The 25,921-nt window shown below is 39.5% G+C and overlaps 1 protein-coding gene across 2 annotated transcripts; it reads right to left on the bottom strand.

Moving 5' to 3' along the window:
- Nucleotides 1-3,414: 3,414 nt before the first annotated feature.
- LOC102783642 (dual specificity calcium/calmodulin-dependent 3',5'-cyclic nucleotide phosphodiesterase 1B-like) lies at nt 3,415-25,369 on the bottom strand. 2 transcript variants are annotated; one of them, XM_087841064.1, is made up of 14 exons: nt 25,128-25,369; nt 23,270-23,383; nt 20,533-20,715; nt 19,025-19,091; nt 18,785-18,901; nt 18,269-18,409; nt 16,873-16,973; nt 14,533-14,658; nt 12,225-12,326; nt 11,891-12,011; nt 6,510-6,591; nt 6,018-6,135; nt 4,424-4,560; nt 3,415-4,038 (listed from the first exon to the last, which is right to left on the bottom strand). In XM_087841064.1, the coding sequence occupies exons 1-14, from the start codon at nt 25,178-25,180 to the stop codon at nt 3,944-3,946; spliced, it is 1,557 nt and encodes a 518-aa protein (XP_087697190.1). In that variant the 5' UTR covers nt 25,181-25,369; the 3' UTR covers nt 3,415-3,943. The 2 variants fall into 2 exon arrangements, with proteins under 2 accessions (XP_087697190.1, XP_087697191.1); XM_087841065.1 differs by lacking the exon at nt 25,128-25,369 and adding an exon at nt 23,993-24,478.
- Nucleotides 25,370-25,921: the final 552 nt, after the last annotated feature.

Below are 25,921 nucleotides of genomic sequence, written 5' to 3'. Positions count from 1 at the left end.
GTTGCAAAGAGCCGTATTTTCACAACATACTGCTTTCAAACATCTTTGATCTTGGATCACTGATGTGTGGGGTCAAGCAAAGGTCATAACAACCACAACAACAACAACAACAGGCAGCACAATGAGGAGGCAGGTGCTCTATATTCAATGGAAGTTTATTTACACAGCACCGAATCACAACAACAGTCGCATCAAAGTGCTTCGTATTGTATGGAGCCCCGCAGGGGACATGGGAGAAAAAAAAATTAAGACGGACTTTTGCGAGATCTCGCAAAAGTTTTGCAAGATCTCGCAAAACTAACTCGGGATCTCGCAAAAGTTTTGCGAGATCTCGCAAAAGTTTTTTGTTTTTTGTTTTTTTTTCCCTCCTTTTTTTTTTTTTTTTTTTTTTTTAAACTTTATTTAACAAACAATGAGTATACAACATACGAACAGATGAAGTATACAAAACAACAGAACATGAACACAAATAGCCAGGGGTAAAAGAAAAAGGTAACAATTATAAGAATACATCTCGCAAACGTTTTAGCCGCATTCTTCGGACGCTGGCTCGAAGCCGACCGGGCGGTCGAGGCACGATGTGCCGGGAAAGCGGTGTTCCTCCCGGCTGTAGTAGGTCTCGACCTCCCGTTAGCTTCGAGCTAATGGGAAGAATGCGGCTAAAACTTTTGCGAGATCTCGCAAAAGTTTTGCGAGATCCCGAATTTGTTTTGCGAGATCTCGCAAAAGTTTTGCGAGATCCCGAGTTTGTTTTGCGAGATCCCGAGTTTGTTTTGCGAGATCTCGCAAAAGTCCGTCTTAATTTTTTTTTTCTTCCGTTTTTTTACCATGTTGTGCAAAGCAATGACCAGCAGGACAAAGCACATATTGTCCTCTAGTATAATGAGGAGGAAGAATCAATGTTCAGGAAGATCCAGGGTTAGAAGATAATGAAAATATAGCTAATATTTATGATCATCGTTCATGACACAAACGTGCTCCCATTTGAGGTGTATGGAACAAGTGGGCGTGTCTCCTGCTGTGATGTCAGATCCTGGTACTGATGTGACTGTATGAGCACCAAGTCCCCTTCAGAGGACTCTGTCCAACAGAACATCCAAGTAAACCAGGGAACTATGAAATACAAACATGGGCAGCATGTGATGCAGGTCCAGCTGTACATGGAACATGCTAGTGTACGATGGCAAACCGTCTCCTGCAGTCAGGACACGCGAGTTGTCCCTAACATTGCAGGTTTCCAAAAGAAAACAATCACCTGTAACAACTTGTTTACTGTATATGACCCTTGGCCTGCAACTGCAGAAAGAAAGCTGTCCATGATGGGACCAGTGCAGAGGAATAAACCTGAGCTTCCTCCTGATGGGACCAGTGCAGAGGAATAAACCTGAGCTTCCTCCTGCCCTTGTGTCAAATATGGACACGTCTTTGTCCTCATGAAAGTTTGCCTTCACTCAGACCCATGCCCTGGTGTTCCCACCATGCCAAAATATAGAAAACTGTCAGGTAACGAGTTGGAATAAAGTTGAATAAAACCTTGAAACACAGAGATGGATGATATTTTATACTTCTTGCTTTATAAACAGTCAAAGCAAACGGGGTCATTTTTGAGCCCAGAGGACAACAGATGTGATTATTTGCTGCCAGTAAAAAAACTTGAAGTAGTTTAAAAACAGCTTTCTAAATTAACTTTGACATAAACCCGTCTGTGATCATCTGTTAAAGCAACCGACTCTGGTTGTGAAACGATAATCACGATAACTGATGATTTAATTTATTTTTTACCCGAAAACAAAGAAAAAATTCCTTTTTATGAGGTTTTTATCAGACTTAAATTTGAAATGGAATAAAAAAAATGTTTAAAAATGTTTGAATTAAGTTTTAATTAAAAGTGGCGGAAAAATCGACTTCATATTAATTAAGTATCAATCAAACCAGATGGGGACATTTTTGACCCCTGAGGACAACAGGTGTGATTATGTGCTGCCATATAAAATTTATAAATGCTTCAAAAAAAACTTTCTCACTAAAGTTCAACATACAGCACTCTGTAGTTAGTCAGATAGTCAAAATTATCTAAACAATTAAATATTTTATTTTCTCAATTTGTTTTTGCTCAAAAACACAGTGTATTTTTTATAAACAAGGTCTGGTGGCCCTAAAATGTAAAATATTGGGTAAATTTTGTGTTAATGTGTTGGTCTTAAGTAAAACTAAGATGTAACACTGACTTGATTGACAATTTATACTTTATACTTGAAAAAACAGTCAAATGAAGTGGGGACATTTTTGACCCCTGAGGACCACGGGTGTTATTATGTGCTGCCATTTAAAATTTATAAACGCTTGAAAAAAAACTTTCTCACTAAAGTTCAACATACAGCATTTTTTAGTTAGACAAATAGTCAAAATTAGCTAAACAATTAAATATTTTATTTTCTTGTTTTATTTCCACTTAAAAACACAGTGCACTTTATGTAAACAAGGTGTGGTGGCCCTAAAATGTAAAATGTTGGGTAAATTTTGTGTTAATGTGTTGGTCTTAAGTAAAACTAAGATGTAACACTGAATTGATTGACAATTTATACTTTATATTTTAAAAAACAGTCAAATGAAGTGGGGACATTTTTGACCCCTGAGCACCCCAGGTGTGATTATGTGCTGCCATTTAAAAAATTTAAATGGTTCAAAAAAAAAATTCTCACTGAAGTTCAACATATAGCACTCTGTAGTTAGTCAAATAGTCAAAATTATCTAAACAATTAAATATTTAATTTTCTTGTTTTATTTTCGCTTAAAAACAGGGTGTATTTTTTGTAAACAAGGTGTGGTGGCCCTAAAATGTAAAATGTTGGGTAAATTTTGTGTTAATGTGTTGGTCTTAAGTAAAACTAAGATGTAACACTGAATTGATTGACAATTTATACTTTATACTTTGAAAAACACTCAAATGAAGTGGGGACATTTTTGACCCCTGATCACCCCAGGTGTATGAAAATCGGGAGGACATTATGAGGGTTAAAGACTATCAGCTGATTCAAATTAGAAAAACATTTTTTCCCATCTGTTGTAAGAAGAACGATGGTGCAATTCCAAACTGCTTCACTGACGAGCATTAAAATATGAAGCTGGGTGTGAACTACCCCTGGGCCATTGCAGTCTTTGCTCTATAGCTCCTCTTGCTGGGAGAGCAGAGAACACATGCTTAACCATCTTATAATGGTTCATTTTGGCCTCTACCTCTTTATTATTGCTACTTATTCCTTAAAGTATTTCTCCCTTTTAAAGTCTAAGAGCCTCTTTAGTTCAGTTACATTATTACTTTTTAATTCATTATCATTATTTTTGAGGTGCAATAACCAAGGAACTATGGTATGATTGCTTTCTAAATACAAGATAATTAATACAGACCACAGTGAGTAATATCAAATTTTACCTTCTACAATAAAGTCTCTTCAAAAGAAATTTTAAATGTTGCTTTTAAGTAAAAAAAAAAAAAGTTAACTGTTGTATGTTTGGAAAATGCAAAACATAACCGATTTAACTTAAGTTCCTATATTTGTCTGGATTACTGGCCCATGTGTAAATATGTCCCAGACAAAGAAACAGACTACAAAAAACTCATATATGACACAAAGTTTATTTTAAGGTTAAATGATTGTTTTATGCTTTGAAAGTTCAAATGTAACTTACAGCTGTTTAGATGACAAATTAAATTAATGATATGGACTAGACTGTATAACATGACCAGCATGTGTACTTTTGTGTTTAAATTATTGTAGTATGCTACATTTAAAATGAGACATGAGGAAGTTTCTGTGATTACGCTACATCTTACCTTGGTAAGATCTCTCAGTTTTTAAAGTAAAAGGTATCTGAGTTTTGTTACAAAAATGTTACTTTTTTTCTATTCTGCAAACACGTATTACAAATGAACTGCCGTCTGCTATTTTGTATCTGTAGTGGGGTCTTGCAGGGATTTTTCCGACAGCACTTCTTGTCTCGATCGCTGCTCTTTTGTCTCGCCGGGGTCTGAAAATCCTGGAGGATATAGAAGATTGGGAAAAGACATCAGAAAATCTAGTTAGGTTGAATAGAAAATAATATCTGTATGAATTTATCTCAACATGAGATCATTCTAAAATGAATTTAGATAACAAATCAAATCAAGGGTACTGAGCGCATTTATGGAACAAAGAGGCTTTTTCTAAGCCAGATCAGCAACAGGTCTTTTATTCTACTTTAAAAGAGGCTGTCAAGCTTTTTAAAGGTGATCTTTTTAAATTTGAGTTGTTGAAATATGTGCGAGCAGAAAATGAGACTAAGTAGAAGATAAAATTAAGTATAGACATTTAAATAAAACCTCAATCGTGTATATTTTTTATATTTTAATGCATATTTGTGATTTTTGCACGTATAAACCCACCATTTGAGCCACTTTCCTTCCATTTGAGCTTGTTGTCCTCAGTGTGCCGTGTCCAAGTGGAGCGGAAGCTCACCAGCTCAGCTGTGATGTGTGCGAGGCTCCACTGCAGGCCTCTGGAGCTCTCCTTCCAAAGATTACTGGTGAAAGAAAACAGTGCTGTTTGTACGCATATTCATATTCCAGTCATGAAAACAAATGACTCAGCTGAACCTGAGATTTTCTACACCAAGGTAAAAGATCGCACTTTTTTCCTATGAAATTATCTTCAAATATATCTTCAATAAAAAGAAAGCAAAGTAAAAAGAAAATAAGCAACACATAAACAGGATTTTGCGCTGACACTTTTAGGTCCCTACTGACTTTGGTTATCCTTCTGGTGAGTCTAAAATGAGCAGTTACTGCTACAAATTTGGATTAATTCACCTTTGAATAATGATCACGTTTTGTCAAAATGATCAAGTCATAATTACAGGTTTTTGACCAACTCAGCAAATGATAGTAACATAAAAAACATGGTGTACATGATCAACATATACGTACAAAACAAAGAATTAGTGAAACTGCTCCAAGTGTAAAACTGCAAAAGAGCCAGAAACTGAAGTTTCCTGAAAAACCAGAGCTTGACTCCAAAAGCATTTCAAGTAGACCTTCACGTTAAACTGACCAGCTTTACAGCATAATTAAAGCCTGAAAAAAGTTTGAAGTTAATTTCCTCCTTTTGGGACAACTGTATAGATATATTTTTAAATAAGTCCCCAGTTTGAATTCTACGGAGCCCCGCAGGGGACATGGGAGAAAAAAAATTAAGACGGACTTTTGCGAGATCTCGCAAAACTAACTCGGGATCTCGCAAAAGTTTTGCGAGATCTCGCAAACGTTTTCTTCGGACGCTGGCTCGAAGCCGACCGGGAGGTCGAGGCACGATGTGCCGGGAAAGCGGTGTTCCTCCCGGCTGTAGTAGGTCTCGACCTCCCGTTAGCTTCGAGCTAACGGGAAGAATGCGGCTAAAACTTTTGAGAGATCCCGAGATCCCAAACTCGGGATCTCGCAAAAGAGTTAGTTTTGCGAGATCTCGCAAAAGTCCGTCTTAATTTTTTTTCTCCCATGTCCCCTGCGGGGCTCCGTAGAATTCTATTAAAGCTAAAAAAAAAAAAAAATGATGCAGTGTCAGTGCTGTGTCTGTCCATCTGAGTGACAGATGGAGCCATTCAGTGACTAATTGTCCTAAGACACACAAAGGAAGTAGGCAAGGCAATGCAAGGCACGTTTATTTGTATAGTACAATTAAACAACAAAGTGATTCAAAGTGCTTTACAGAGACATTAGAAACAAAAACAAATAAAAAGCATGATTTAAAATTGATTAAAAAAAAAACTAACTAACTAAGTAAGTAACTAACTAACTAAGTAGGCTTTCAAGAGTTTTAAAATCAGTTTTAGTCAAACTCTGTGTGCCACTCAATATCACAGTAAAAACAGACTTCTAATGTGTCTCAAATGCTTTGGTGTTAACACTTTGTTAACATATTAATATCTAAAACCAAAAGTGCAATAACGTTTATTTTCCCAGCAGGTTTCACAGGCCTTGTGTTTACCTATGTCTGTTGCAGGGGTCTGGTGGACCTGGGTTCTCTTCCACCAAAGGAATAACAATCTTTTCAGCCATATCGGTCAGCAGAGAAAATGTAGGATACACAATGAAGTCTATGAAACCTGCGAGAACAAAATCCAGCATATCAACATGTGAAGTAAACTGTTAGTGACTCAAAAATACTAAAACCTCATTATGTCTTTAATGCCAGTAAAGAAATTTGAGTGCATTTCAGTGATTCAAACACTAAAATTCAAAGGGCATATGCTGCAATATCACTGTGAACTGTTCAAAATAAAATTAACATAAATCCTGCCACTGGCTTGTTACTTTTGGAAAGAGAAAAAATGTGATTAGCTTCACTAGAGAATACATTTTACTTGTTTTATGTATCTGAGATGGATATTTATTAAAAATCTTACAAAGGCATAAACAACAGACAAAAGCGATGAAGAAGCTGGTTTTAAAAAAAGAGTGTGTGATTTATGAGACGTACCGATCTGGGATTCAGCTACTAGGGTGGTTTGTCGATCACACAGTGGAGAGAAGGGGAGGCCGAGCTCTGCCTCTCTATCACCCTCACAAAGATAGAAAGAGAGAAAGAAGATACTTAAAGGGCATCCCACACAACACCTGAAAATAACTTTTAAAAGGTCAGTTTGTTCCAACAGTCGCCTCCTTAAACTGTGAGACTGTTCAAACGTTTTTTAATTAACAGCCAAACAGAACGAAAACGTGTTTCATAGGTATGCACACGTCGTGTTTCTGAAACAACAGCGCTCTCCCACACCTCTTCTGTTCTGATCTCCTTCAGATCCAGGTAGTAAAAAAAGCAGAGGGAGCAGCTTAGTGCAGCAGTCACTGTAAATACACTCACTACAGTCGTGCCAGCTAACATCGTCAAAAAGCCAGACAATCAGCACAGCAAGCAATTTCTCTGTGGGGTAATTATGTTCTCATAGTAACTCAGACATCAACAGAAAGAGTCCCTCCACCTGATTGGATAACTGCATCTCCTGCTGAGCTGAAGAGCAGCTATAGCGTCAGCTGTTGCTTTAAAGTCGAGACCAAAAGCCACTTCTTGGCTCATTATATTGTTTTATTATATACTTTTCCCCAAAGGTCAACAAAAACATGACGGCTTGACTTTCTATTGGGGTTTGTGAGGCTTTAAAGGCAACAACACTGATTCTCTGCAGTCCTCTATTTCCCATATGTAACCCTTTAAAGCCAAGGGCATTACATTATATATGACATGTACATGCGACTACATAGTCAGTGTGATCTGAAAAAAGTCATAACAAAAAAATACATTTTTAAGCAACGAATTACAAAATAAAGCAAAATTAATTTTGATATTCAATTTATGTTTTATTATTTTGTCAGAATGTTCAATAAACAGTTATTATTAAAGCAATTATTTCATATTTCAGGCTTTAAAGGGTTAAAACTTGAGCTGTTAAGATCGATTAATGTTTTCAGTACCAAAGTAATGCAGAATAACCTGTTAGGAGAGATTTTCCTTCTCTGCTGCCTCTGCGTCATATCAACGAGCTATTTTTATGGATTTCTTTAGCTCTGACGTAATATCCACCCTCCCTATACAAGCAGTTTACAAAAACTGCTGCCTCTTATTAGGCATACAGCCCCTTGACTCATCAATCATGCAGTTAATAACAGAGCTAATAAGTCAGATGGAGACCAGGAGCACCAGGGCAGATATGGAGATGTCTAAGAATATAGCATAATGTGTTCTTTTATATTTTGAATTTACATTTATTGTTTGGCATAAGCCTGCGACCATGAGAACTACAAATGAGCTGGCATCTAAACCACATGCAATCAAGGACAACCTTTGAGACAGGCAGTGTTGGGAAGGTTACTTTTAAAATGTATTCCATTACAGAATACAGAATACATGCCCCAAAATGTATTCTGTAACGTATTCCGTTACGTTACTCAATGAGAGTAACGTATTCTGAATACTTTGGATTACTTAATATATTATCATGCTGTTTACAACTACATGAATGTACTATTGCTGTGATTTATTACTGTTACTGAAGGTCCGCGGCTCCGAACCGTAGTAAAGGGACCTCTGGCTAATAGGTGGGTTCTGTGTCGGGCTCGTAGCCGAAAACTAGCTTTACTTTGTTGTCTGGGTCAACTTTGCTAGCGAGAGACAGAGAGAGGCGTTGAAAGGCTGCTCCAACGGAACTTATTGTTTTTGGAGGAAAACACGAACACAGCGTACAGTCGAGTCTTAATAGCTTACTTACAGCTGGGCTCGTCAGGCTCTCTTCTTGGCTGCAGTGGTTATTATTATATTTACATGCTTCCAGCTCCCGTTTCTGCTCGATGACAGCTCGTACTTTTACTTTTTCTCCCTCCCTCGCTCACAGACACATAACGTGTATGGCAGTCCATTCTCCCTGCAGCACGGACTACACTGCCTATGATGCTACATTCTTTAGAGCTATACCTGTAGCATTCTGCCTATTAGCTTAGCACAACAACAACAAAAAGGCCTCTCTCACCCAGGAAACACGCAGAGAGAGAGCGTCACCCTGTAACCATGGCAACCGTAACGCTGCCGCCTGGAACAACAGAACGTAGCTGTCAAACAAAACCCAAACAGTCCTGACCCGCCACAATATGAAACAGGGAAGTACCGCCGTGTAATCCATTTATTTCAACAAAGTAACTGTATTCTAAATACCACCTTTTTAAACGGTAACTGTAACGGAATACAGTTACTCATATTTTGTATTTTAAATACGTAACGGCGGTACATGTATTCCGTTACTCCCCAACACTGGAGACAGGCTACATAAACTCTAATACACTTTTGTTTTAGAAAATGACCGCCATCCTTACTAACAAGCCTGAAAATCAAATCACATATACTGGGAAGCCAGTGCATGTAAGTGCATGTAAGTGCATGTAAGTGCATGTAAGAAGCCGAATGATAAAATGCTGGATTTAACCGCTACAGGCACCAAAGTATATACAGTGGGGCAAAAAAGTATTTAGTCAGCCACCGATTGTGCAAGTTCCCCCACTTAAAATGATGACAGAGGTCAGTAATTTGCACCAGAGGTACACTTCAACTGTGAGAGACAGAATGTGAAAAAAAAATCCATGAATTCACATGGTAGGATTTGTAAAGAATTTATTCGTAAATCAGGGTGGAAAATAAGTATTTGGTCACCTCAAACAAGGAAAATCCCTGGCTCTCACAGACCTGTAACGTCTTCTGTAAGAAGCTTTTCTGTCCCCCACTCGTTACCTGTATGAATGGCACCTGTTTGACCTCATCATCTGTATAAAAGACACCTGTCCACAGCCTCAACCAGTCAGACTCCAAACTCCGCCATGGCCAAGACCAAAGAGCTTTCGAAGGACACCAGGAAAAGAATTGTAGACCTGCACCAGACTGGGAAGAGTGAATCTACAATAGGCAAGCAGCTTGATGTGAAAAAATCAACTGTGGGAGCAATCATCAGAAAATGGAAGACATACAAGACCACTGATAATCTCCCTCGATCTGGGGCTCCACGCAAGATCTCATCCCGTGGGGTCAAAATGATCATGAGAACGGTGAGCAAAGATCCCAGAACCACACGGGGAGACCTGGTGAATGACCTGCAGAGAGCTGGGACCAAAGTAACAAAGGTCACCATCAGTAACACACTACAACGGCAGGGAATCAAATCCCGCAGTGCCAGACGTGTTCCGCTGCTGAAGCCAGTGCATGTCCAGGCCCGTCTGAAGTTTGCCAGAGAGCACATGGATGATACAGCAGAGGATTGGGAGAATGTCATGTGGTCAGATGAAACCAAAGTAGAACTTTTTGGTATAAACTCAACTCGTCGTGTTTGGAGGAAGAAGAATACTGAGTTGCATCCCAAGAACACCATACCTACTGTGAAGCATGGGGGTGGAAACATCATGCTATGGGGCTGTTTTTCTGCCAAGGGGACAGGACGACTGATCCGTGTTAAGGACAGAATGAATGGGGCCAAGTATCGTGAGATTTTGAGCCAAAACCTCCTTCCATCAGTGAGAACTTTGAAGATGAAACGAGGCTGGGTCTTCCAACATGACAATGATCCAAAACACACCGCCCGGGCAACAAAGGAGTGGCTCCGTAAGAAGCATTTGAAAGTCCTGGAGTGGCCTAGCCAGTCTCCAGACCTCAACCCCATAGGAAATCTGTGGCGGGAGTTGAAAGTCCGTGTTGCTCGGCGACAGCCCCAAAACATCACTGCTCTTGAGAAGATCTGCATGGAGGAATGGGCCAAAATACCAGCTACTGTGTGTGCAAACCTGGTAAAGACCTATAGTAAACGTTTGACCTCTGTTATTGCCAACAAAGGTTATGTTACAAAGTATTGAGTTGTATTTTTGTTATTGACCAAATACTTATTTTCCACCCTGATTTACGAATAAATTCTTTACAAATCCTACCATGTGAATTCATGGATTTTTTTTTCACATTCTGTCTCTCACAGTTGAAGTGTACCTCTGGTGCAAATTACTGACCTCTGTCATCATTTTAAGTGGGGGAACTTGCACAATCGGTGGCTGACTAAATACTTTTTTGCCCCACTGTACATCACTTTTGTTGGCTTTGTGTTTAAGGCACAGCTAATGGCAATCCTAACAGATAAACAACAATAGTGTACAGCATAACATGTTAGTCATCAGCAAGGTCGAACGACAGAGGCCTGGCAAATAAGGGAAGTAAGTGAAGGCATAGAGACTGATAAGATCTATAGAGGAAGTAAATGTCTAATATGGTAGGATAAAGAGACAGGCCTAACATACTATGTACTAAGCTCTCTCTGAGGTATGGCTTCAGGCTCCAGTGTAACATTTTTTCACCACTGAGGGATCAAATTGGAGGATTTGGACTTCCTCTACAATCATCTACAACCATTATTCATCTGCAGTGAACAAGAAAGCTCACAAATTTGAATCTGGACTCCAACGTGGAATCGGTGATGTAAGAACGGTGGCATCGCAGTGGCTACACTTTGTTTTTATCCAGTAACAAGATGTCCTGTTTTAATTAGTGAGTTTGGAAGTTAGCAGGCGGATTTTCTTGTTGGTTGGTGAGATTAAAGCTAGTTGTTCCCCTTGTTTTCTGTATTTGCACTAAGCTGAGCTGGGGAGCTGCTGGCTTAAACTCTTTATTGACTACACACTATTTACTGTTCCTCTTCTCATCTAACTGTGGGCAACAAGTACTTTATTCTTTTATCCAAAACAAATCTTCTTTCAGCTTCTCTCTTTAGGTGTTGCCACACTGTCCTCCTCTGTCTCACTATATCCATGAAGGTCCACATTCAACATGCTTTGTCCACTTCATGCTCGATCCCTCCTCTGCACATGTTTAAACCATCTCAGGCTCATCTCTCTAACTCTAACTGATGGACTCATTTGTAATTGTGTCCACCCTCGTCACTCCCAACACAGAGAGGACTACGTTTGGTGACTTTGCCACCTCTAAGCCACATGTCATAGCCAATCAAATCACAGCTGACACTCATCTCCACGCACTCTGCCCTCCCTGCACTCTCTCCTTCACATCTCTAGTTATCCTTGTTGACATGAATCCATGCTCATCACTAGTCAAAATAGTAGTTATATGGTGCTTAATAGTGGAGGGTAAAGACCCACTGAGCAAGCACTTTTAGAAAGTAGAAAAAAATTCTTGATAACAGGAAAGAAACTGCAGCAAAAACAGGCGCAGAGAGGAGCTCTGCCCTTGAATTTGTGTGAAATAAAAAGAAGAGCATAGTGAGATGACAAACAACAAATAGGAAATATCTCAGGCCTGTTAAGCAGAATATATATATATATAGTGCCTACCTGTCTGAAAAACTCCTCCATCAAGGCTTTGGTCCAGCGAGAGTGCAGCGCCCAAGGCTTGGATGGATGACTTATGTCAGCCGTGTGCAGTAACAGAGACAGTGCTTTGGGCTTGTCAATCCTGGTGTAGAGAGCATAAGGCAATCACTGTTTTAACTGTTGTTTTGTTGTGTCTCCAGACTGAAAAGCAGACTAAACAGCAGCCGGCCTGAAACTAAACTGCCTGCATCATGTGCAGGCTATTCTAATCAGCTCACTGCACTCCAAGCATCCATTACATGGCCTGCTGATTATGCGGCACAGTGCAAACAACAGCACAGTCTATTAGCAGTACCGTTCTTGTTGTTGTAGACAGGATTTCATCGCTTTGACCTGGAGAAGGTGGGAGGACATGTCCGTGGACAACACCATCTCTATAACGAGTGACCGCAGCTCCCTGTGAGAACGCACACACGCAAAAACACACAGTGTACAAGTTGACCTTGGCTGATGAGGAGTGAGTAAAAATGACAGACAGGAAGGCTCGATGGGGTTGTAACCTGTTTAGATTTCCTAATAGATTTCCTTGTTCCCATGGCAACACTGACTGCTAGAAAAGCCCACTAAAGTATGCAGCTGGGGTTTATCTTGTGTGATATCTGCACAGCTCCCCCAATCGCATATTCTGTGAGTAATATATGAACCAGCAGCCAATACAGAAACTATGCAGAGTATAGATATGTTGTTATCGCAGACTGCACCGCAGACCATCAACTACGGCTAACTTTTACTTTAAATGTATGTATCACAACATTCCTATAGCATCTACCAAATGCAACTTATTTACTACATTTCCAAGTTTAGACGCTGTAGTCAGAGTTTGTTATGTTTGTTATTCCTCTGCTGTTTGGTGAATATGTCGTTACACAATATCTTAGGAGGTCAAAGATCAGGGTCAGCTATAAGCAGTGTTGGGAAGGTTACTTTTAAAATGTATTCCATTACAGATTACAGAATACATGCCCCAAAATGTATTCTGTAACGTATTCCGTTACGTTACTCAATGAGAGTAACGTATTCTGAATACTTTGGATTACTTAATATATTATCATGCTGTTTACAACTACATGAATGTACTATTGCTGTGATTTATTACTGTTACTGAAGGTCCGCGGCTCCGAACCGTAGTAAAGGGACCTCTGGCTAATATGTCGGGTTCGTGTCGGGCTCGTAGCTGAAAACTAGCTTTACTTTGTTGTCTGGGTCAACTTTGCTAGCAGAGACAGAGAGAGGCGTTGAAAGGCTGCTCCAACGGAACTTATTGTTTCAGAGGAAAACACGAACACGGTGTACAGTCGAGTCTTAATAGCTTACTTACAACTGGGCTCGTCAGGCTCTCTTCTTGGCTGCAGTGGTTATTATTATATTTACATGCTTCCAGCTCCCGTTTTTGCTCCACGACAACTGGTACTTTTCCTTTTTCTCCCTCCCTCGCTCACAGACACATAACATGTATGGCAGTCCATTCTCCCTGCAGCACGGACTACACTGCCCATGATGCTACATTCTTTAGTGCTATGCCTGTAGCATTCTGCCTATTAGCTTAGCACAACAACAACAAAAAGGCCTCTCTCACCCAGGAAACACAGAGAGAGAGAGAGCGTCACCTTGTAACCATGGCGACCGTAACGCTGCCGCCTGGAACAACAGAACGTAGTTGTCAAACAAAACCCAAACAGGCCTGACCCGCCACAATATGAAACAGGAAAGTACCACCGTGTAATCCATTTATTTCAACAAAGTAACTGTATTCTAAATACCACATTTTTAAACGGTAACTGTAACGGAATACAGTTACTCATATTTTGTATTTTAAATACGTAACGGAGGTACATGTATTCCTTTACTCCCCAACACTGGCTATAAGAGACACTGTATGCTTTCCCATAAGTGCACTAACCAACTTGAGGTCTGGGGGCTGTTTCCTTAAAGCATCAGGATGTCAGTTTATATGTAAAATAACACTAATAAAATAGAATAATGACATAATTATAAATGTCGTCACAGATAAAAATCTAAATGTTGTCAAAAGCCACAAACTAGCTCCACACTACAGAATTTGGTATTTAAAACTAGTGAATAAATGTATTGCAATTGTTTCAGTCGATTCCATATATCCATAATAAAATAAAACAAAAGTATTAATTAATAAAATGTTACTTTTTTCCCCAATTAGTTTTTCCTAGAGGTCACATTGGAAACACACTAAGATAAACACATTATAGCTCTCCTACATTCTCCTGCAGCATGAATTCTCCGTTATTTATTTTTCTTCTCGTAATGTTGTATCACGCCTATGCATATACACGCATATGAGGACTTACTGCAAACCAAATCTACATTTAACAGCTGTCTTTGCCCAGACTCTAACTAAATGTTGCTGTTGCTGTTGGTTAAAACCTCATTTGTAACATTGTTAACACATTTATTTCTGGAGGGGATTTTTGACTTTTCAGAATGCCCTTTAACACCAACAGATCGACTTGTGAAGTTCATACATACAGACAGCAAAAAAGGTTCTCCAACAAGAGATCACCTTAATTATTATTAAGGTTATGAAAATATAAAAATAATATTAACACTGTAAAATTTTGAGGTCTTACATCCATTCCTCCCGCGTCAAATTAATAAAGATGTTCATTTGGTCATCCAGCAGTAGGCGAAAGGCTGCGCTCAGGTGATGGCTCTCTTGTACAGACCGGTCATTGTAGATCAATGCAAACTCTGACCTTGGAGACAGAAGGTGAGTGGAGATTATTACAGACAGTCGACGGACAGATGGGCAGGTTGTAAAGTGTTCCTGTGCATTAAAGTGAAAACTTCAATACGACAGTTGCTCTGAGTGAAGGAGGTGAGACTGAGATAAAAGGAGAGTCCTCTGGGAACAATTTAATGACTGTGACTGCAAGTCTTTAATGATGAATTTTAAAGTGCTGAAGAGGAGGTGGGATGTAATGAAAAATGACACAGTGTGGGTATTAATGACTCACTAAAGTAAGATAATTAACGGATTCATCAATCAAGCATCCACTCATTGTCATTCAGCTGTTAAAATGGGTAATAAAGCCCACTGTGGACAGTTTTCCAATTAGTATTTATTTTTAAGCTCCAGCCACCTTTCACCATGAAAATAAACATTGAATAAAACACTTAAGGAAATGGTTTTAAAGACAACACAAAGGTGTGTGTTAAAGTGGTCTGTTGGGGAGTGTAAAAAGTGTGTGGTAAAAAAGGAAAAATACTGGTAAGACTTCTGTGGGTCTGTAATTTCCTAATATTCATGATTCAATTCAATTGAATTTTATTTATACACCACATCACAACAACAGGTGACTCTAGGCACTTTACGTTGTAAGGTAGACCCTACAATAATGCATACAGAGAAAAGCCCAACAATCATATGACCCCCTATGAGCAAGCACTTTGGCGACAGTGGGAAGGAAAAACTCCCTTTTAACAGGAAGAAACCTCAGACAGAACCAGGCTCATTTATTCATAATGTTTTCCCTTTCATTGCTATGCAGATGACAGAGACATACTTTTTAAAAAAAAAAAAATCTAGTGATCCTAAAAGTCTAGCTGATGACTTTATAACTATTTAGTCTATATAGTTATATTTCGTAAATATTGAGTGGAACATTTTCGTCAACTCAATACCTGAAAATTAGAAATTATGTTACTTAATCTTACAAATTACAGTGCAAAAGTCTCATTTCTTTATATTTCTGCTTGGAAAATGAGAAAAAATGTGTCTTTTCTTGATGAGGCTTCAGTGGGCAGCAGATCATCAAACAAAAACCCCAAACATTCCTCTGAAAATGGTCAAGGCACAAGAACTTGATGCTCGAGACTTTTGCACAGTACTGCACAGTAGAGTACTTTTCCTTTGGTAATCGCCAGGCTACTACGTTCTCCTCTGGTTTACATGGAAAGTTAATTTCTTGGGTTCCTACTCATTTTAGCAGACACACATTACCCCGATCCTGATCCCCTACTAGCTCTCTGCCTGTTTTAGAATTGATTTTAAGTGCCATCACATTTAACACATGTTCGTGTCTGGCCCTGTGCCACATTCACGCAGCACTTCTGCCTGAAAGTTGAGGCTTAATGTCAAATGCAGTCATGCCTTTCCCATCAGGGCCTGTCAGCTATGAAATGAGGAGAAATGTTTGAAATGAGGAAGTCTCGTAGAATCAGAGGCTTCCAATAAATCACTTCGTAAAATACATTTTTATAGACGTGCTTTTATGCCATGCCATTTCAAGTGATGTCGTCCTTTATAGGTTTTTAATGTTTGAATAACATCTCTCTCGTCTTCTTTTTTAGCCTTTCATTATTTGTTTTGCACCCACATTTTAATCTTCTTTTTTTCTTTTGAATCTGTCTCAACTTTAAATAAATTGCACCTGTTATTTTTGTTGTTTTATTCTCTTTGTGTCCTTTTGCTTGTCAGGCAAGGCACTTTGTAAAGTCTGCTGTTAAAGGTGCTATACATAATAACTTATTGCATTGATTTTTCAGCCCATATCGTATATATTACATATCTATCTCAAAGTCAGATGATGTTCCAAGTAGAGTTACTGACTTTGGGATAGATCTGCTGTTCAGATGTGTGCTTTTACTGTGGGCAGGCATCTTTGTACTTTATTCCCAAAATAAAGCATGATGATGATGGGTGCCAAGAGACTACGTTCTTCAGTCCTCATAAGTGGAAAGTCTAAAAATACGATGTTCTGTCCATGAAGTTGTGTTTGCCTTAGAGGGTTCTCACTCGCTCGCTTACTAAAACTATACAGAGGAAAGAGGAAAACTATACTGAGGTACGCTTTAAGAAAGCGTACCTCACTATTTCTGTTTTTCCTGATATCTCTTACTATTTTACAGTTTCATAACAGGAGGTGGCTCATATATAGCTGAGAAAATATTGCAGAAAAAGAGCTTACTTTGTGTGGATGTGAAAGTTATTTGTAGTTCCCGTGTGTTCATAGTCATGGATGGCTGCAGCAAACAGGGATGCCATCACCTCGAGCTCTGTCAGCCAGTGCTTGATAGACACAAATATAAAACCATTAAAAAACAGTACTATAATGGTAAAAAGAAAGTACACCATCTTTCAGTTAAAAGTGTTAAATATATACATAATAAAAGTCATCTGGTCCTTATCTGGCCTTAGAATTAGCAGAATACAACCACCCACCAAGGTGGTTGTATTTGCGCACCGCAGCAGCTTCACCCGTGACACTTTTTATAGCTCCACATTCATGTCCAGTGGTGTAGGTGCTTGCCCACACAGAGCCTACAAGTGTTAAAAATATGCAAAGTGTCCACTGCAGTCACTGCCTGTGCTTTTAATGCAGCATTTTTATTTATATTGGAATGTTTTATGGTTCGCTTGTATAAGTCATGTGCAGTTAGGATGTTGGAGCACATCGGGGTGGTGGGTAAAGACCCCTTTCCGCTCATTGTCTAAATGGAACCATGTACAACGGAAATGTACACAGACACATTCGCAAGACCATAAATTATGCTTTACTTGCCAAGCCAAAAGTCTGTATGTGCAATATTTCCAGAGACATCCTTCATAAAGGTCAGATGATGAAGACAGCAACTCATAGAGTGCATAGATACAATGTAACAAGTTGAAAGTCCTGACATGGGAACTCCCTAACGTGGGGGAGGCCTTGAAAAACATCAAGGCCATCATCTCTTTATTTAGTCTCCATAATTTTCACTCTGAAACAGCCGTGCTTAGTGGCTTAAAGAAAAAGTTAGAATGGAACAGATCCTGTTTCCCTGCAACGCCATCGCCACCAAAACAGGAAGTATCATTTCTATTGTCACAGGGCTGCAGGCTCTGAAAGTAAAAGTCATTTTGGAATTTGATTGTTATTTGTGCTCTACAATCGATCCTTATTGTGGTGCTAAAGTCAGGCAGTGACTCTGGTCATTAGCCTTCATCTTCAGGGTGATAATGAATGCCACATGTATTTAAAAATAAATGTAAATGCAATCCATAAGAGTTTTTAGGATATTTTAGTCTGTCGGTATATTTTTTAAAAACATTTTACACAGTGTAATCCACATTTGTAAAAACAACAGATCACTGCAAATTAGGAAAGTGACTCCTAAAGAAATATATTTGTTACCTATTTGTCTATTCAGTCAAAGCAAATGGGACACAGTGCCACAGAAAGGCCAGCGAGCTTGGAAAGTGTTAAAAAGGTGGGCCGCTACACATTCTTCCTTTTGATTTTTTCATGGAATTTTCAGAAAATTAAAAAGAAAAGTGATCACACCGGCCTTATCCTTTAATAGAAAATCCAGGTTAGTCTTTTGTACCACGAGTCCGGAGCGCAGCAGCAGACAGTGCAGAGTCTGAGTTACATCAGCAGCGTGAACGTGGTTGTGGTAGGGGTTGTTGTATTTGCAGTATCCTCTCTCCAGCGCGGACAGAAATTCTGTGAGGCACGAGATGGGAATCTGCAAAAAATGGTTACATAATCATCAAAAGTAAAGCTATGTTTAAAATACCACAGGTTCACAAAGTTTATGTCAACAGTCAAAGCTAAAACAACCTGGATGTTGTAATAAGGCATGATGCATGTGATTTACACACATAATTTGCTAACCCGTTAGCCCTCCAAACATCACAAAGGATAATAAAACCCATATGCCTGATAATATCTGCAAATGACAACACCAGTTCCTCGCAATAACACTCCTTCAGAGTGGCTCTGATTATATTACAGTGAGATCTTCCATCCAAAGCACTGAAATTCTCCAATGACTGTAATGAGTCATTGTATAGACGATGAACTATATACAACGAAACGATGAAATGCAAAGTTAAAAGACCTTAAAGCGACTGTTGAGCTCATATCTGGTGATCAGCTCAAAGAACAGAGTTCGGAGTGCGTGATCGGAGCTGGCTGAGTTCAGAGCAAACACATCAAAGCTCCAACGGTCCACGTCCTAAAGAGCAAGAGAGGAAAGCACCGGTGTATACTTTTGGTGTGTATACGATAGATTATGTGATGTCCATATTTTTAGCTAAGATCCAACCCGCTGTGAGAGTTATGATCAGAGGGGGCTTACCCTGAGGCAATTTACGACCGCTGCAGGTTGGTCCGGCATGGCTGCTGTGTAGGCCCTCTTGAACATCCTGGAATAAGGGGAATGTTTACGGTGAGTTCAGTTAAAGTTCAGATGTTGACGCTGTGCAGCGACCTCGGTTTAGGAGCTGTTTATATAAATCCTCTAAAGTCCCTGTCTGCTTTGGAAGGAAGTTTTAACAAGAAAATGGAGACAATGTTTCACAGTCATGTGTTTGCTGTGGACGTAATAATAACAACAGAGTGTGAGCTTGTATCGGACTTATTGCACAGACAATGAAATCAGTGATTTATAATGGGACTTTTATTATATGAGATGCTTGTTTCCTTGTTTCCTATTATTTAAGTTTCATAAAAGAGAGTTACTGCTGTATGACGGCTTCTGTGTCTTCCAGTCAGTATTTTATGAATTGCTGTTTTAAAAAAACAATTCCAGGGTTTTGAGTTCTTGTTTATCATTTTGAGTTTCGCATTGAAATTTTGATTTCATAACGATTCTGGTCATGACACTTTGAGCTTGAGATTTCATTGTCATTCTAGTGATGTCTGGTATTGTCTGTTATAGTATTGAGTCTTTGGCCCCTGTTTTTATTTTATTTTATTCTGTTCTCGTATAGTTCTCGTTCCCCTGTGGTTCCCTGTGTTTGCTTTTACCTGCTGTGCATCTCTCTCCTGGTCTTCTGGGTAGCAGTGTCCCAGTTTTAGCTTCATGGCAGCTTTTCTCATTTACTTTCTGTCTTTTCTTTCCTTTATGATCTGCTCCTCTTCAGCCTTTTTTACCTCCCTTTACTTGTTCCTCCTGTGTTCTGCCCTGCAGAGCTCCTTCAGTGACAGACTGCTGCATCCTAGATGCATGAAGGAGCGTTCCCGCAGGTCCTTCCTCCCTGCAGCTGTCAGACTGTACAATCTGAACTGCTCCCAACAAACATAGATGTTTACATCAATGCTGTAACTGCAATAAGTTAGTTAATTAACCAATTCGCACTACAACCTGGTTTGCCTCTTACCTGTAATTATTTTTATTTAATTTAATAACTGTACAGTACTCTCTGTTTATAGTAACCATTGTCCTTAATGTAAATATGTAAGAAAAATTGTGTATGTTTCTGTTCCGTGTCCTGTGTACTGTTTGTTTGTATATTTGTCTTTTTGGCTGCTGTTACAACCAAATTTCCCCGTGTGGGACAATTAAAGGATTATTCTATTCTATTCTATTCTATAACTGTCCTGTTTCCCACTCAATCTCCTCTGTGTATATATTCTGTATAGTTTAGCCTCATTGTTGAATCCATGGTTATGTTCTGTGTCTTTCCATCATTTTTGCCTTTTAGATTTTTTTGTCTGGATTTTCTGTTTTTTTAGATTATCATGTCTGGGTCTTTCTTTTATTTCTATAATGTCCCTACTGTACATGTCCTGCATTTGGATCCTTTCCATAACATCATTCATTATGCTTGCAGCTCCGAAATAGAAATGAATGAAACGTAATACCGCTCCACAAATATCCCAGCTTGCACTGCATACACAATGCTGCGAAACTTGGGCTTCTCATCGGAGCGTCGCGTAGGACGGCGGATCTTCTGGGTGAAAGTGGAAGCCAGCCAGTCGGTGACCTCTGACGGCACCCCGTCTGACTGCAGTTGCTGGAGGTCATCTTCAGACTCAAGACACTGCCTGTGGGAAACAGTGACTGTTAGACAATATTAAGACACGGTAAAAATGAAGACTGAGAATGAACGAGCAGCACTAATAATGTGCCTCTGCGATATCACTGTGGTTCAGAGATTTTTAATAGTGTAAGGATAATTTTATATTAAACAGTTAGATTTGTTTAGAAATACTTCCATTAACTGTCCCGTCAAAAGTTTAATTAAAAATTTAATTTCAGTTGTATGTCTGTTAAATAAGCTAAGTGAGAAGTTACTACTCCCAGAAAGACTTTTGGCACTTTTTACTCAACCAGGCAACCAAAAGAGACTCCATCGCACTGCTTCCACTCAAATATTAGCAGAGAAACAGCACCTAAAATTGCACAAAGCAACATGTTTTCTCTATGACACACTGGATCATAAAACCCTCCGTTCCACACTTCATGGATTGTGTACCTCAGGCTTTGTACATCAGGCTACCAGACCACCAGTCCTGAATGACCACTTTCTGCTGTTAGACACTTACATGGCTGCTGTGCTGATGACACCAAACTTTTCTTATCAGTTTCCTCATCTGACATGCAGGGGAAGTCCTGAGAAGTCAGGAGAAAAAGAAAGTTTTCATAGGACTCTATGCAGTCCCGTGAAAAACTAAGTACACCCTTAGTGAATCCATAGGAAATAAGAAAGTAGGTAGCTATCAGGAGCGAAGCAGATCCCCTTGATTAATTGATCGTCAGAAGGTGTGGGCACTTCTATAAAGGCACAGGCGTTGTCGTTTTGCTGGTGTGAAGCATTCAGGTGACGGCAACGAAACAATCTTTCCAGGAGATTCACATCAAGGTCAGACCACGCCATGAGGTCAAACACATTACAAAAAACCCAAGAGCTACAGCTCAGATTCTACAGGCCTCAACTAGCATATTAATGTTAAAGCTCATAACAGTACAATAAGACAAAGACAGAACAAGTCCAGCTTGTTTGGAAGGGTTGCCAGGAAAAAGCCTTGTCTCTCCAAAAAGAAATTGGCAGCACGACTTAGGTTTGTAAAGTTGCATCGAAACAAACCGCAAGACTTCTGGAACAATCTGAAAACAGTACAATAGTTTTCAGACTAGTTTAGCAGAACTTGGGCTCTTTACACTCATTGTCACACATGAACTCCTCTATATACCACATATGCTAGACTCAAACGTGGGGCCATCTGCTCAACCGCTAAATTGGGTGAAATTAGGTCATGCAACACGTCCTTGATACCACACCAACAAATCTACAGCAGAATTGCTGAAAAAGAAAATAATGAAGGTGATAAAACGGCTCAGTCAAAGTCCAGACCTCAACCTGACTGAACTGAGAACTCTGCATAAACACATTTGTCAAACAACTCCAGAGTGGGCCTAAAATTCTCCACAATGATTTGAGAACTGATAAGGTCATATAGACAATGAGCTACCGCATAACGGGGTGTACTTATTTTTTCACAGGATTAGATATAATCGGGTGAAAACTTTCTTTTTCTTATGACTTTCACTGCTAAACCATGTGATTGTTAAAATACTTCTATCAGCCATCTGTAGCTAACCCAAAATCCCACTTTCTCACACATGCTGGTTTCATGCTGGTTATGATTATGATGGACCTCTCCCATCCCAACAATGGACACTTCTCACTGTTGAGGTCTGGGAAGCGTTTCCGCTCCCTTAAGGCCAAAACAGAGAGAAGGAGGAGGAGCTTCTTCCCCCAGGCTATTCGGGCCTTGAACCAGGTGTAGGACTGGACTCTCACACACATCACATCACCACACGCACCACCACACACTTCCTATAATTCCTATAATTTATAATGTTGATAATCTCTTTCTGCTATTTGCACTTTTTTTTTTTACTGTAAATTCCTAAGTTAATTTGTAAATTTTGTAGTAACCTGTAAATTGTAAATACTGTAAAACTTTTTTTCTGTCATTTAATGGTCGGGCATTTCAACCCCATGTCATACTGTGTATGGTTGTGTGTGTGTGACAAATAAAATTTGAATTTGAATTTAGTTTCTGTTTGTAACAGTTTCAAAACGAACTATATCTCTTAGAGAACACTGTGATCATTTAGTTTAGTCACAATGGTGAAATGTGCCCCAGATGAGTCACTCTTTAAAGGAATAACTAAACAAAACAGGTGTTAAGCTCTCATTAGGGACTTCAGGGATGTACAAAGGTGAGTTACAATTTTCAGTCTCTGCACTAAGCTAAGCTAACCTGCTGCTGATTGCAACTTCATATTGTAGCAACATGACAGTGTTAGCAATGATCTCATTAAAAAGTACTTTAAAAGGACAACTCCGAGGAAGATGTAAGTGAAGCTGATCAAACAGACATGAACTGATCTTTTTTCAGTTATAAAAGCTAATCACACAGTAGGTGTCCCATGTACTCCTTGGATAACATCTTTTACACTTATATTGTTTTTCTAGCAGGACTGTGGTGGTCAGTGCTTTCCCCTCGCTGCTTACCCAGGATGTGAAAGCTCGGCACTGATCTACAATTTCATCTTCTTTTTCTTCTTCTTCTTATAGTATTATTTTACCTTGTTCCATCGAGGTACACTGCCTCTAGTAACGATGCTGTGTATTCCAGGTTCTTTTTGATTTCTTCAAAATCAACATCTTTCTCGTCTAGCTGCTTCAGCATGCTCCTCAGCCTGAAAGGAAACGAAATATTAGAGTCCTTTTTGGTGCTTAAAAATCGTTGCACGTCTCAGCATCCACGTGCAATAAGTAAAAAAGCAGGATGGGTAAACATTAAAGAGCTGTTTGGGTCCAGAAACAATAGCTAAGGAACAAAAATCAGTGCTTTCTGTAACTTATTCTGCCTACGGTGTTATTTTAGGATACAAATAGGAACAGCTTGAACCTGCAGCTCCGTGAACAGGTCTTTGCAGACCGACTGCACTTGTTGTTGTCTCGAGTCAGTGAAATGACGTCCAAAGCGTTTTAACAATCAGTTGAGAAATCCTGATGAACGGAAAAAGCTCATTTGGAAGTGATTTAAGTGCCAAGCTGTCCAAAAAGGGCATCATTAGTGCCAAATTTTCCATGAGAGGAAAGCTTCCCATGGTTAGGCCCTTATGTAACTCAAATGATATCAAAATATACTCCCTGAAAGAAAAATCATAATTTTGTGCTTTATCTAAATGTTCTCTGAGAACACGCTGCCTCTTTTTGATTTCGACACTTTTAATCGAATTACGTGCTGGAAGCACATCCCCTGAAGCATAATAGAAAGCAAATGCTCGATGTCGCCCACCTGCCGTGTGTTACTGTAACCTCCTCTCGGGAATGAGTCCAAAAGCTCCACGTCTGATCCAGTTGTCATTAAAATTCGTATCCTTAGTTTGTAGGACTGGAATCTTTCTGCTGTGATTGTGTTTTCATTTGATTTCTGAAATATATCGACGTGATAATACAGTATCCGTGCAGCAGATAATTTCTTCAAAACATCTTAGTGCGTTGCCCATATGGTGACCAGAAGACTGTGTTCAAACAGCGTAAGGCCGGGCAATGGAGCCAACTCCTGTGGATGAGACGCTCACAGCTTTTCAAGTGTTTATCACGCTGGCAAAGGCTTTTGAAAGCTGTCGAGTCATAAAAATAGCATGCATCTGAATACCACCGCTCACTATATCTCAAGTAATCTTTCATGATAACACAGCCTTTTTTTGTTTCAACTGTTTGCGGCAGAAGAACCTTTGACAGGACGTTTACAGGAAATTACTCGTCAAGTGCACTCGTGAAAGTGTGTTTATAGAAAAAGATGATAAATTCTCCTTTGGCTCAAGGATTGTTGAATCTACACATCTACACACTGCAGAATGTCGTCCTCTGCAAGTATAGATGAGCACAAGAGAATGGACTTAATGGCATCTCATTTGCAAGCACAAATTAATAAAGCAACGTCACCCCAACCCCCACCCCTGTCTGCACTCAAACCCCACAAGGTTTGGAGCTGTGAACCCTGCTCAAACTAAAAAACAGATAAGTTCACCAAAACAAAACCACATGACCCACCGCTTCTGCAACAGCTACCTCCTTCAGCAAAAGCGTGGGCAAGACAAGTGTTCACACTTGGAGTAAAACACGTTTCTTCTCTCATGTCACTGTGTATATTTGCACGACCAAAAGGTTAAACGCAAAATATTTGTTGAACTTAATTAGAGCAAGTCTGAAACATGTCAAACCATAACCCTCTAACCCCGAGTGTATTTTTGAGTCACATATTTCCACTTTTGCAAAACAGAAAATCTCCTGCATAGAAATGCTGTGCTGCTGAACGTTAAAACAAACAAAAGCAAGCATGTTTGATAAAGTCCTCTTGCCCTGTTCATGTAATCAAATAGAAGCTGGAGTGTGTAGTGAACTAAACATAAAGTCTGTTAATTGTCTTACCTAGAGATGGGTATCTGGAGCTTTTTCTTACGGATTCGAACCAGTTCAGCCATTCCGAGCTCAAGCTGTGCTCTGATGGACCCCAGAGTTCAGTAAAAAAAAAAAAAAAAGAAGAAAGAAAAGAAAACAATGCCAATATAAAAAAATAAATAAATAAAATGTATTTTAGGGAACTAGTAAGCAGAAAAGTTCTGCAAACTACCAACGCAAACTTTATGTGTCCTGAGACAGACTTCTGTTTCAACAACTCTCCCACCCACTTCTGGGGGAACCTACTCCACTTCTCTCTGATTGGTTAGGCGGGCCCAAACCGTGTCAGTGTGTGTGTGCGTGCGAGAGAGAGAGAGAGCCGCTGTGAGTGTCTTTGTCAGACCATGAGTGTTTGTGTATATGTGTACACCCGTTGTGTGAGGTGTGAGAGAGTTGACCTCACTCGCTGATGAAGTGTTGACTGCAAGGCTTTCAAGCAGTGTGTACTCAAATCCCAAATGAGAATTTTCCACCGGCCGCAAATCAGAGAACTGCACAGAGAGTCTTTCAGTGAAGCCCACCAGAGCCACTCAAAGCAAAACATATAAACAAAACGTGTCCTTGAAAGCCGTCCGCAAAAGCGCAGTAGGTTCGCTGCTGTTATTGGCGCAGCTATGCACAAAAATGTGCGATGTCATTAAACTGATTACTTTTTTTTTTTTTTGCAATTGTTGCACAAAATGTAAGCTTCAAAAACACGTGAAATCATCCTAATAATTCATTTCAACAACAGATTTCTTGGTTTCGCTTTACTTACATTAACT

Source organism: Neolamprologus brichardi, chromosome 5, assembly GCF_056152115.1.
Source record: "Neolamprologus brichardi isolate AB-2024 chromosome 5, ASM5615211v1, whole genome shotgun sequence".
Lineage (NCBI taxonomy): Eukaryota > Metazoa > Chordata > Actinopteri > Cichliformes > Cichlidae > Neolamprologus > Neolamprologus brichardi.
This window is presented reverse-complemented; position numbering and strand designations above follow the sequence as displayed.

What these genes read in the sequence shown, in the direction of transcription:
- LOC102783642 (XM_087841065.1), bottom strand. Translation starts at nt 24,057, where the DNA reads ATGACAACTGGATCAGACGTGGAGCTTTTGGACTCATTCCCGAGAGGA. An exon ending in TGCTGCGCTCCGGACTCGTG is followed by an intron (nt 16,974 to 18,268) that starts GTACAAAAGACT and finishes GTGTCTATCAAG; the next exon opens with CACTGGCTGACAGAGCTCGA. An exon ending in GACCCCTGCAACAGACATAG is followed by an intron (nt 4,561 to 6,017) that starts GTAAACACAAGG and finishes TTCTTTCACCAG; the next exon opens with TAATCTTTGGAAGGAGAGCT.